The 13,737-nt window shown below is 45.5% G+C and overlaps 1 protein-coding gene across 7 annotated transcripts in view; it reads left to right on the top strand.

Annotated features, from left to right (window-relative positions):
* LARGE1 (LARGE xylosyl- and glucuronyltransferase 1) overlaps positions 1-13,737 on the top strand; it is a 622,955-nt gene that overhangs the window by 475,651 nt on the left and 133,567 nt on the right. For all 7 annotated transcript variants that reach the window (XM_044941379.2, XM_044941380.2, XM_044941376.2 and 4 more), the window contains one exon: positions 8,721-8,825. In XM_044941379.2, the coding sequence (XP_044797314.1) occupies positions 8,721-8,825 (105 nt within the window). The remainder of the gene's footprint in view (positions 1-8,720; positions 8,826-13,737) is intronic.

The following is a 13,737-nucleotide window of genomic DNA, read 5'->3' on the forward strand; positions in this document are numbered from 1 at the left end:
AAACGTGGGGTATAGGTTAAGGATCTCAGTGCACCCTCGTGAAATAGAATCCTTTGCCATTTTAGAGAGGCAGAACCTGAGAAGCTAAGAATTTGCCCAGGATTACCATTCAGGCATAGAAGAGCTAGAAATTTGAACCAGATGAGAATTATAATTCAAGGAAAGAAGAGGAGGCCAAGTTGGAGAAGCTTAAACATAGGGAAAAAACAAACCATGTGGTGTAGAGTTGGTGGTGGAGTCCCAGCTCTTGTGTTGATGGCTTAACATCTCCCTCCCTTTCTGTGGGCTTCATCTGTCAGAGCAGGCGATTCGAAGGGAATTACTAAGCCCTCCTCAGCCCCTGTGAACCTCTGTGATCTAAGAGTGCATTTAGCTGAAGCTGAACGGAAGAAGTTGGAGCTGTGAAACCTGCAAGTTCAGAAACGGTCCTTTCAACCCTTTCAGGGTTGTTTAAATCCCCTTTTGTGTCGTGTCTTCTCAGGAGATGTTTTATTGTTCGGCACCCTCTAGTAGTGGGGGGGTGGGGGGTGGTGTGCACCTGTGGCTGTGAAGGATTCTTTCAGATATTTAATAAATGACAATGTGATACTCTTGTATTTTCCTTATTACAGCCATCCTGCACTCAGACATGCATGGAATGGTGCTATTAAAGCCTTTCTCTTTTAAAATAGCTTAGTAGAATACGTAAGAGGTTGGAAGTGCATTGTTAACTTTCTCTGCTGATACTCAGAACAGTTTTCATATTCACCTGCTGCCTTAAGCACAGCTGGTTTGGTGTGCAGCAGTGATTGGCAGACTCCCTCTGTGTACCCAGGAGCTTCCCAGGGGGTGAGGAAAGAGAGCCCTGGAAGCATCCATGATCAGGACGAGAGCTACTGCTCCTGGTGTTTACCTGGAGAGGTTAACTAGTGCCCACCTAATTCCATTCCATTCACATAGAGCCCACCAGTTCCAGGCTAGGATTATGGGTAACAGATAGCATTTACTTTTCATTTATCCATTCATCTGTCCATCCACACTATACTAGGCCCCAGGAGCATTAACTTTTTCAGTCAAGAAAGCAAAATCATTAAATTTGACTTCTAAATATTTCTGTGGCCAAGTAAAGCAAAATATTTGGTTGACCCAAAAGTTCGTTTGAGTTTTTCCATAACAGCATACTAAAACCCGAACAAACTTTTTGGCCAACCCAATAGAGTAGCAAGGGGCTTCCCTGAGGGAAAGGCGACCAAGTATGAATCTGCTAAGGTGTCAGGGAAACAGAGGTGATGAGGATGGAGCCAGGAAGGGGATGAGTTTGAAAAATAAAAGATAAAACCTGTAGGAGCTGGTTATAGCAGTGATGTGAGAGGTGAGGGGGGCAGGGTGTCTTGGTTGACTCAAAGGTCCTGGCTTTGGTGACAAGTTGGGTCTTGATGCTACCAACCAACAGAATAGGCAGGAGTCAGGCTGTTGTTTATGAAGAGAAAATTATGGATCTGATTTTGATCAGTTTGAGTTGAAGGTCTCTGTGAAAGAGCCAAATGAAGCCATGAGCAGGTAGTTGGATTTAAGAGTAAGAAACTCTGGAAAGCAGTCTGAGATGGAGATGGGTAACTATCTTCCTCTTGGTAGTATTTGAAGCCATTGGAGTAGATTCCATCACCCAGGGATAAAATGTAGAGCAAAGAGAGGGGCCGAGGATGGGCGTTGGGGAGCCCAGCTTTGAAGGGGAGGCAGAGGGAGGGGAGCCCCTGAAGGAGGCAGGGAAGGAGTGTTCAGAGGGAAGAAAACAGCCCGGAGACTAGTGTCACAGAAGTTAAAGGCTTCAGTGGGGCAGGGAAGAGGCCAGTAGGGCGGCAGGTAGGGGAGCAGTTGGCCAAATTTCCTAGAGTCCTGCCTATGCAGCTAGTGTCAGTGCTCCAAACAGAAAACCTAGACTTCATGAACAATGACGATCACAAAAGAGAAGTCGAAAAATGCCTTTAGTTGAGCACCTGCCAAGGGCCGGGTGCTTTATTTCTGCATATTATTTATCTGCACATTTATTTTTGGAGGCAAGTGGGGGAATTCTATTCTTGTCCTTTTACTGATAAGGAACTTGAGGCTCAGAGAAATTATGCCTTAGTCAGGCCATAGAGAACTGGAACTAGAACTCTGTTTTGCCTCGTTCTAAAACCCTTTGTCTTTCTAATTTATGTCTGGTGGGTGAATGCCCCACCTGTCCTTGCCACATCCAGTGTGCCACCTGGAAGCATCACCGTGCCCTGCTCCCTTGGGCCCTCACCTCCTGAATGGCAGGAGCCTTGCCTGGAGCCACAAGCTGTGGAAGGAGGGAGCCAGGGGAGTTCCCAGTCTGGAGCCATTCGTCTGCTGGCTGGCGACACCAACACCAGGGCCCCACCAGAATAGCAAGCTTGTTTGCTCTTGTCCGGCTGTTCATGGTGATGTATGAATAAGCAAAGAAGACAGCTTCATTTTCATAAGTTAACTTGTGCCTGGAGTAAGGAAGACGGGAAACAGTGCACTTAATCATAACCACAGGGCCGGCACAGAAAACAATGACAAAGCCTTTTCTGTTTGCCATGGTGTTTTATGATAATAACTCCTAAGGAGAGGAGACAGGCGGTGTGGGATGCTGAGGGAGGCGGCATACCAGCCACCCGAGTCATCTTCCCGAGAGGATTCCCTGGGATTTTTCCTCTTAATGGAATGGCAAGCCCAGGATGTGTTTGCATCATCAAGATTAAGGCTTTAGACCTTGACCTCCAGAGACCAGACCCTGACTGCAGATGCCGCCTGGCTGGTGGGCTGGGATTGGCGAAGCTGTGAAAGATAATCTGTCTCACATGTGCTGTCACTGGGGACCTGGGGGGACCTGATGTCTAGGAGGGTGTGACAGGACAGCGATGTCATCCAAAAAGCTTTGGGGGAAGCCCGGGAGCTTGGAGGTTGGGTGGAAGGGGCAAGTATGGCTGCGGTTCGGCAGGGGCTGTGGTAGATGCTCCAGGGGAGATGGGAAGTAGACTTCACCCACCCTGCCCATAGAATCCACTACTCCCTGCCCTCCACTCCTCTGACTTATCAGCATTTCTGTCATTGCAAGCATCTCGCTAAGTCATAATTGTTTATCTTTCTCCTTCTAACTGCCTCTAGGGTGCAGACTGTATTTCATTTGTCTTTGATTCCTTAGTACTTTGTGTGGTATCTGACACAAAGCAAACCCTCAGTCAGTATTAAACTTAACCAAAGCCTAGGCAGAGTAAGGGTGGTGTCAGCTAAGGAAGAGAGGAAATGGCTGAGACCACAGATGCCTGAATCCAGGTAGAGGGGGAAGAGTATAGGGCTGGGGGACTCTGGGTGTAATGTTAAGTGTAGATACCTACTGAACATTTTACTGTTTTCTGGACATTGTTTACTGGCGATCTGTGAATAAGCAAAGAACACAGCTTCATTTTCACAAATTAACTTGTGCCTGTGTGTGTGCACTTAGTCGTGTCTGACTCTTTGCAACCCCAAGGACTGTAGCCCACCAGGCTCCTCTGTCCATGAGATTTCCCAGATGAGAATAGTGGAGCGTGTTGCCATTCCCTTCTCCAGGGGATCTTCCCTACCCAGGGATCGAACCCACGTCTCTCGAGTCTGCTGCATTGGCAGTCAGGTTCTTTACCACTAGCGCCACCTGGAAAGCCCTAACTTGTACCTAGAGAAAAGAAAATGTTTAAAGTATGTACTTTTTGTCCACACTGTGTTATAAATGAATGGGAAAAAAGAAAACAGGCACAGAGAGATTAAGTAACTTGTCAAAGGTCACACAGCTATCAGCTGGGCAAGGAGCCAGGATTGGAGCCCAGGCAGTCTGGCTCTGTCATTCACTTTCATCACCACTTTACTGCACTCAGGAAGTGCAGCACTAGAGGAGGCCGCTGGACTCTGCTGGTCGATGAACTGGATTTATGCACCACATGAGTTGATTGTATGCTAGCGGCCCTTCAGGGGAACCTTGCCATTGACTAAAGCAGAAACAGAGCCCCCAGACCTTGATGAATAATTCTCAAATTTTAATATATATCCAAATTACCTGGGGAATTTTTGAATGCATATTACCAGACTCAATGGCCAGAATTCTTATTTAGATGAGTGTCCGGTGACAAGGTAATTAATATGTAATATTATACCCACATTCCCAGACCTTAGAGATAAAATAGAAAAATGAGAACAAAATGTCACCTGATTTTGCTGATAACAGTAAGTTTGGAGGATTTAACTTAATGTGCATCTACAGTGGATATTCACTTTGCAGATAAACGTCCATATAGTCAAAGTTATGGTTTTTCCAGTAGTCATGTAAGGACGTGAGATTTGGACCATAAAGAAAACTGAGAACCAAAGAATTGATGCTTTTGAACTGTGGTGCTGGAGAAGACTCTTGAGAGTCCCTTGGGCAGCAAAGAGATCAAATTAGTCATTCCTAAAGGAAATCAACCCTGAATATTCATTGGAAGGACTAATGCTGAAGTTGAAGCTCCAGTACTTTGGCCACCTAATGCAAAGAGCCAACTCATTGGAAAAGACACTGATGCTGGGAAAGACTGAGGGCAGAAGGGCCATCAGAGGATGAGATGGGTTGGATGGCATCATCAACTCAGTGGACATGAATTTGAGCAAACTCCGGGAGATAGTGAAGGACAGGGAAGCCTGGCGTGCTGCAGTCCATGGGGTCACAAAGAGTCGGATATATCTGAGTGAGTGAACGACAACAGCAGTGGATATTCAGAATACCAACCCCAGAGCTGGAATGGCCCAGCTTGTCACAGGAAGCATGCGGCGACTGCAGCCTGGTTCAGAGGGGGCCTGCCCTGTGAGACTCATCCAAGGCTACACTCTGCTGGCAGGCTGGCTCCTGGGAGCTAGGAGGAGGGAGGGCGGGGCTGAGCTACCTGAACTCAGTTCTCTCTGAAACTCATGGGAGCAGGTAATTCCTTCCACATGCCCTTAATGAGAAATGGGAAGCAGCCTTCCAGTCACAATGAATTTCACAGCTGAGGCCCAGAAATCTGTTTTAACAAGAAGCTCTGGTGTTTCTTGATCTTCCCAACCCAGGGATTGAACCCAGGTCTCCTGCATTGCAGGCAGATTCTTTACCATCTGAGCCACCAGGGAAGCCCTAATTGGTCCTCAGACCACACTTAAAGAAAGAAAGTTCTAGGGACTTTCCTGGCAGTCCAGTGGCTAAGACTTTGCCTTCCAATGCAGGGGGTGTGGGTTCAGTCCCTTTTTGGGGAGCTAAGATCCCGGATGCCTCATGGCCAAAAAGTCAAAAATAAACAACAGAAGCAATATTGTAACAAAGTCAACAAAGACTTGAAAAATGGTCCATGTCAAAAAAAAAAAAATCTTAAAAAAATAATATTCTTGAAAGACTTTGTTCTAGAGACAAAGTGCTAGCTGACTTCCAAAAAGAAAACCATGTGGATGGGCTTGCTATCTTTCAGAAGCTGACAGATGAGCTTGAATGATGGTATTTCAAAAGAGCTGTTACATTACTTACATGGTGTTTCACATGGCCCAGCCCCTGTGGTTAGCCCTTAACCTATGTGAAGTCATTTAAACCCGTGAAGTCACAATAGTTAGATATTAGGGCAGAGAGAGGTTAAGTAATTTTCTCCAAGCTGCACAGCTGAAACGTGGCAGGGCTAGAAATTGGAACCAGGATGCCTGGCTCCAGTCTTGCCCTCTGGCTACACTGCTACAGGTGATTCCGTATCCACTGACACAGATTTCTGCAGGGGTGAAGGCACCAAGCAGTCCGCCCAGGGTGTTCCCAAACCCACTGGCAAAGCCCAGCTATCAATTTACTCATTGACAGAGCAGCTAATGAATTCATCTAAAAAAGCAAAATGAAGTCTTAGTAGCTGTTTATTATTTTGCCTTCCCAACCAGTGGATATTAAAATTCTAACGATCATGTTGCTAATTAAGGATTTTGTTTTCTCCACCTTGAAGAGGACTGGCGTAACGTGAAAGGGCTGTATGCCACCATGATAAGAAATGCAGCCCAGGTGCAAAGCGATAGAAGGAGCACTTGGATGTTATTCTTTGAGATCACATGTTTTAAGGTTAACAATGCAAATTACTCCTTCTCTGGAGATGAAGACCTTCAGTTGAAGACTCCAGTAGAGCAACTCATATAAAAAATGCTTCAGGAGCTGTCACCCCATGTTGGCAGTTTTCCACGCAGCTGAGGATAACGCCAGGGTTCCCAGAGCCGAGTGGGAGAATGTGTTGATTTTGGCAAATGGAGAAAGGATGAAATGCTTTGCAGTGTCAGAAATGTGGGGACGCTAATATACTAACATAAGTGGTCTCCAATCAGGAGAGATTTATGTATCAGACATCATTTATTTAGCAGACATTTATTAATGCGTTAGTGTGTTAGCTATTACACAGTCCTTGCCCTTGGTCAAATGGAGAGATGGACATTTACAGATGAGATGTGTATGTGAATATCATCCACTGTGTCCTTGGCAGGACGTAAGTCAGCAGATGGCAGAAATACCCAGAAGTGTTAGGTAGAAATGTCCCCCATCACAGGCATCTTCTTGCTAGAGATGAGCCTGAAAGGAATACTGTTGGGGGTTGGCAGGTGGGCTATTAGAGAATTCACCTGCAGAAGTAGATTGAGGCAGAATACAGTTCATGGAATTCCAGAAAGTGGAATTTGGACTTTCAGATAGCTGAAGATTGTCTTTTGTGAAATTCAGATGGCCATCCTAGATTCAATGAAACCTCATTCCCTTTTTGTCATTTCTGAGCAGGTGACACTCTTCCTTCATCGTACCAAAAAAGCCATGATGGTGCCTACTAGGGTCATTAGTAATGATGAACAAGCTCCCCCAAGGACCCCATATCCCCTTTGCATTCTGACCTCAGAGCGAGGTTATTTAGTAGGCTCTCTAACAAGGTCACAGCGTCAGGACTCGGCACGCAGCTTGCTTAACTGAGGGCACCGCGCCTTTCAGTTCTGTTTTACACAAACGTCCCAAGCTTGTTGCGTGTGAAATTGATTGGCTCTTGCACTCGCTGAATCGGTGATCTGTTTTTCTGAGGGATTCTACACGTATTGGATATGATCATATACAATGACAAAGTGGGTGGTAGTATTTTTCCTATGCCTCTAATTTATGTATTTGTGCTGGGGTGATGATTTAGATGGGAGCTCGATAAATTGATCAAGTAAATTACACCAAACCCACACACCATCATTTCAAGGAGCTGTCATCACACCAAGGAGGTTTTATTTCACCCAGCATGGTATTCTCAGAGAACCACTGTGTTTTCTTCACATGCTGCTGGGCTTTCATTTGGTCAGAAACGGCTTTATTTCTCAGACTGGCCAACAATATAAGAATTTTAGCTCCAGAAGGCATTGGTTAGCTGTGACAGACAGTGCCTGTTCATCTCCTGTGACCTTTAGCAAGTTATTTAAACTTTCTGAGTCTCAGTTTCTCATCCTATAAAATGTAGATTCATCATTTCTACCTCAAACATTTGTCCTAAAGGTAAGCGAGAATGCACTGACAGTGGAAAGAATCCGGATGTCAGACGACTATGGATGCATATCTTGGCTCCGCTGCTACTTGTGCAAATCATGATCCCATGTGAGCCCACAGTTTCTTAGTCTATAAAAGCTGTTGATCATAGTTGCATGGAGGAATGGCTTCTGCACGTGGCAGGATAGGGTTGTCTCAGAGAAGACAGTTGATTCTGATGCCTACCTGCCCCACCTAGAAGACCTGAGTCCAGAAACATTAACACACAAGGAAGTTGGGGTGAGTGGCGGACTCACCTGAGGTGCTAAAGCTGCTAAGAAATTGCCTGAGAGACATGACTCACCTTTGATCCTATGTGATTCTCATTATACTCACAAGCAACGCCAACATCAGAGCCAAGCTCTGGGGACAGAGAAGCAGTTGTTCCTCTAGAAAACACTCCTGCCTTGCTGACACAAGACAAACTGGATGTGATAGTCAAAATGCTGTGAGAGGGAGGCTCTTCTCTGGGATATCCTTTCTCATTAGCCAAGCGTCCTTTCTTCCTTTCTGAGTGAGAAAATCATGCCCTGAAAGCCAGTACATTAATATACCTTGAGAAAGAACTGGAACATTTAAAGAAGAGTATAGCAGTAAATAATACATGTTGCATGAGTTAAGGGATGGATGGATGGATGGATGGATGGATGATTGGGGATTCTGGCTTTATCACAGACTAACTGAATGACCTTGCATACTGTCAGTTCAGTCCTGTCCGACTCTTTTCGACCCCATGGACTGTACCCTGCCAGGCTCCTCTGTCCATGGGATTCTCCAGGCAAGAATACTGGAGTGGGTTGCTGTGCACTCCTGCAGGGGATCTTCCTGACCCAGGGAGCAAACCCACATCTCCTGCATTGGCAGGCAAATTCTTTGCTGCTAGTGGCACCTGGGAAACCATGAATGACCTTGGGCAAGTTAATTAGCTATTGTGGGTGACCTCCATTTCTTTTCTATAAAATAGGGATGATGAAAATGGCTAGGCTGCCTAAGTGTGAGAATTAAATACATTAATAGAAGTTAAGCACTTACATCAGGTCTCGGTACCTCATAAACGAAAGCTGCATTACAATGATTTGCTGCTGTTCCCTGTTCTGTACTCACGTGGCTCGGCTTCTTTTATGACTTTTGCATTCTCTGTACTTTGCAGGTCAGCAGGTCCTGGGCCTGGTAGAGAACCAGAGTGATTGGTACCTTGGAAACCTGTGGAAAAATCACCGTCCTTGGCCTGCCCTTGGAAGAGGCTACAACACAGGTAAACTCAGGAGGGTGGCATGCTGGGCACTGGAGGGTGGGGTGCGATGTGATGTGAGGACTTTCTCAGGAAGAGGAGGTAAGTCAAGGCACGGAGAAGCCACCTGGTTGCCTGAGTTCGGCAGTGGACTGCACTCGAGTTGGCCCTCTGGTTCTTGCTTAGGGCTGCAGCCACAGACAGTGTCGCTCCTGGGCCGTGGCAGTCGGTGGCATTCTCTCCTGACCTCCAGTCCCTGATCCAGCTGGCATCTTTATGAGTGTCACCTGTAGGATTCATTGTCTTTGGGGATGAAAGTAGCTGATTTTTTTTTTTTTTTTTTTTTTTTTTGGCTACACCATGTCATAGTTGCAGCATGTAGGATCTAGTTCCCTGTGTGTGTGTGGGCTCTAAGTCACTTCAGTCACGTCTGACTCTTTGCAACCCCATGGACTGTAGCCCACCAGACTCCTCTGTCCATGGAATTTTCCAGGCAAGAATACTGGAGTGGGGTGCCATTTCCTCCTCCAGGGGATCTTCCCAACCCAGGGATCGAACCCACATCTCTTACATCTCCTGAATTGGCAGGAGAGTTCTTTACCACTAGCGCCACCTGGGAAGGCCTTAATTCCCTGACTAGGAATCAAAAACAAGCACCCTGCATTGGGAGTGTAGAGTCTTAGTCACTGTACCCCTGGGGAAGTCCCCTGATGTCTTACTGACTCTTAAAGTTTCTGATTAAAAGTGACGTAATTTTTTTTTGCAATTTTTTTTAACTCGAAATATAGTTGATTTATAATGTGTTAGTTTCAGATGTATGGCAGTGATTCAGCTATAATACATTTTTTTTTCAGATTCTTTTCCCTTATAGGTTTTTACAAAATATTGAATATTGTTCCCTGTGCTATACAGTAGGTCCTTGCTGGCTATATATTTTTTTCTATAGTAGTATGTATATGCTAATCTCAAACTCCTAATTTATCCCTCCCCCTTTCCACCTTGGTAACCATCAGTTTGTTTTCTATGTCTATGTGTCTATTTCTGCTTTGTATATAAGTTCATTTGTACCTTTTTCTTTCAGATTCCACATATAAGTGATGCATATGATGCTTGTCTTTCTCTGAATGGCTTCCTTCACTTAGTATGATCATCTCTAGTTGCATTCATGTTGCTACAAGTGGTATTATTTCATCCTTTTGTGGCTGAGTAATATTCCATCATGTGTATATACCACATCTTCTTTATCCTTTCATCTAACAAGGAACTTTCACGTTGCTTTCATGTTTTGGCTATTGTAAATAATGCTGCAGTGAACACTGAGGTGCATGTGTCTTTTCCAAGAAGTGACATTTCCAACAACATTAAATTGGCTAAAGGATGCCATGTGGTTGTGCCCACCTTCAATGGGTGTGGCCAAGTGTAACACAGCCGTGTGCCTGGAAGGAGAAAAGGCAGATATATTTGGTAATTGGTACTTAAAAGGAGCATAGCCCCTAAACACCCTGTGTCAGAAATCAAATCCATTTTCTGTCTTGCTGCTAACCCCACGCGTGGGTCTCGTCTCTTCTTTGTCTCTATTAGTAGTGTCATTCATTCATTCATTCTTTGTTCCCCTCCTGTCTGTCTAACACTTACTGTGTGCTGGGCCCTGTGCAAGTGTACCAGACATAGCCCATGACCTTGTGGAGCTTATTAAGAAGGAAACTAGAGTAACCTCCCCTCTTTAGGCTCTGGTCCTGCCACTGTCTACCTTCAGAATGCCTCCGGAGATCCTCTTTGCTTTGACACCCAGTTCTCAAGGGTGAAGACCTGTGTTGTGGGTCAGGATGAGAACTTGGAGCTCAGGGAGAGCAGTAGGATAGGTCAGACCAAGAAGGGCTGGGACTCGGAACCTAGACCAGCTCTACTGAGTTAGGGCAGGGGTCTGGGGGTGGTGCCCCCTGAAGGTGATATGTGGTAGATGATCCTGGAGACTCAGGTGAGTCTGTAGTGGGAAGAGTCAGTCAGCTTTGAGTGCTGAGGGTCAATGCAAATATGAGACCCCAGTGGCCACAGGATGAAGGATGAGAGTTGAGCATCCAGATGTGCACATTCACAGATCAGGTCAGAGTGGGGTCAAAGCTGGAATAAGACAAGGAAAGAAAGGTCCAGGCTGAATGTCCTGGGCAGCCAGAGGTCAGGGATGCCTGTATTGAAGGCCGCCCTGAGTGGGGAGACATTCCTTAGCTGACATTTGCCAGAAGATCCAGGTGTGCCTCACAGGATGTCGTTTTCCTCTGTAACACCTACCAGGCATCACAACCTGCAGGGGTTGCAGTTGAAGAATTTTAACCTCCAGCACTTCCCTGCTGTACAGGGCATTAACCCTTGAGTCACGGAATGGTGGGGGATTCTGGCCATCCCCGAGAGAGGCCAGGTTCAGGGTGGTTGTTGTTCGGTCGCTCAGTTGTGTCCGACTCTTTGCAATCCCATGGACTGCAGCACTCCAGGCTTCCCTGTCCTTCACCATCTCCCGGAGCTTGCTCAAACTCATGTCCATTGAGTCAGTGATGCCATCCAGCCATCTTGTCCTCTGTCATCCTCTTCTCCTCCTGTCTTTAATCCTTCCCAGCATCAGAGTCTTTTTCTAGTAAGTTGGCGCTTCACATCAGGTGGCCAAAGTATTGAAGCTTCAGCTTCAGTATCAGTCCTTCCAATGAATGTTCAAGGTTGATTTCTTTTAGAATTGACTGGTTTGATCTCCTTGCTGTCTAAAGGACTCTCACGAGTCTTTTCCAACACCATAGTTCAAAAGCATCAATTCTTCAGGTTCAGGGAGGGGGCCCCAAAATGGGCTCAAATCAGCAGCTCTGATTAGCTGGTGTGGAGGTGTTTCTGTTATGGTAATGGGCAAGGCGATGTCTCTGCATCCCAGCTAAGTACTGGCCAAGTGCTGTGCCCAGTGTGTTCTAGGTGTTACTCTCATCTGATCCTCACACTAACCTCATGGGGCAGGAACTATTCTCATCTCTATTTTATACCTAGGAAACTCAAGCTTAGAGAGTTAAAGGTTGGAGTCTGATAAGTAAGGAGCCTGTTGTTAACCACTAACCTTCCTAGCTTGAATTTTAGTGGCCTCAGAATCAAGAATCCTTTTTTAAAAGGTAACCCTGTCTCAGTAAATCACTTTCAGTTGGGACTGTCCGCTGGTCACCTGGCTCTGTGTCAAAGATCTGGGGACAGGTGAGATTTGACTACTTAAATCTATGAGCATATTAGATCATTTTAGCTGCTAGAAAGTTCTGAACGAAGTGACTTTGGTCTTTGTAAAGCACCTTTTTATGTGAAATTTCTGGACCATGCAGGTTATACAAAGTGAGGAAAGAGAACTGCAAAATTGTTTAAATCATTTCTCTACCTTAACTACAAAGTTAGCAATGCATGGAGAGAAATTTGATCTGATCAAGAAGAGAAAGCATGAAAATAATTTCTTCTTTCTGTGACTTTGGAATCATTGCAATATTTTAGGCAAACAATAATGTAAGAACTCTTGATGCTTTTGTTATCTTATTCAACAAATCACAAAATACAATAGAATAATACTGTTTTTAAAAAATGTGGGATCTAGACTCTGTACCTTGAAAGGTCTGGAGGAGCCCAGGGTTCTACCTTATACAAAGTCTCCAAGATGTTTCTGGAGCAGAAGGTGCAAGGATCTGCGCTGATTAAACATGATACCTTGTTTCCCCTTCCCCTCCAAGGGACGATTTTCTCAGTGCATTTGAGGCTGGACCCTTTAGAGACCCACAGTGGGCCAGTGAGAGAGGGCTTCGCCTGCTTCTTTTGCTCAGAGAATGATCACCTCATGTTGATCTCCTGTGCCTGGATTTCAACACCTTCACTCCAGGCTTTCTTAAAGCTGGAGACACCCATGCTTCTCTGAAGGGTGAAGGGGCATCGCAGGTAAACCCCGGTGTGTGTTTAGTCCCTGCCTTCCACAGCATGGAATAATAGAAAATGTCACATGGAGATAAACTATAGTGCCTCCAGGGCACAGGATCAGGGCCGTGATTATCCACATCAAACAAAAACCACCGGTCATCAATCTGGGTTTGCAAGGGGAAAGAAAAATGTAGCACACTGGGGAATTTATTATGACCAAAATGGCATGTCCCCTCCTGCTCCTCCCGGTCTATCTCTGCCTGTGAGGCTCGGAGACAGACAGGTACCTAAACCCTCTCCAGCTCCTACTTGGTATGCCAAGACAGTGAGTTCCTTCCCTTCTTGCTGCTTTTGAAAGGGCAGAGCAGATGGGGAAAAACCCTGTTAGAAGTGATGTGTCCATTTAAATCAGCCAGTGACATCAAGTGATCATTAGAAAAGGATTTATGGGACATCAAAATGCATTGACTTTCATGACGGGGATTTGTTATTTTAAGACTGAGGATTGTGCCACACATCAGTGGATGAGTCATCCAGGCCAGTCATTTAGATTCTCTTGGAAACTGTGAGGACTCCACTCGAGGGAACCTGTCTCCCTGAATCCAAGTGCATCTCAGGCAGCCAGACAGGGTGTCTTCAGCCAAGCCCCGTGCTGAGCCTTCAGCTTGGTGCTGGGAAACTGAGGCAGGTTCGGGTTAGGCTGGAATTCAGCTGCTTAGTCTCTGGGAGCTTAGCCAAGTTGCCTCCTAAAACTTAGCCAAGTTGCCTCCTAAAACTAAGGTTTACTTAGTTCTCTCCCTGGTAAAATAGGATAAATAACAACAGTACCTAGTGTGTGAATATTAATGAAGTTAGTTGTCTAATCAGCTTTTAGTCTGTGGCCTGTTGTATTTTTCTACCACTTATTCCATTAGAGAATGAGATCCACCTGCTTTGTTTTTTTTTTAACATCTTTTTTTAAAAGATTTTATTTACTTATTTTTGGCTGCACTGGGTGTTTGTTGCTGCACGTGAG

The sequence above is a fragment of the Bubalus bubalis genome, chromosome 4 (assembly GCF_019923935.1).
Source record: "Bubalus bubalis isolate 160015118507 breed Murrah chromosome 4, NDDB_SH_1, whole genome shotgun sequence".
Classification (NCBI taxonomy): Eukaryota; Metazoa; Chordata; class Mammalia; order Artiodactyla; family Bovidae; genus Bubalus; species Bubalus bubalis.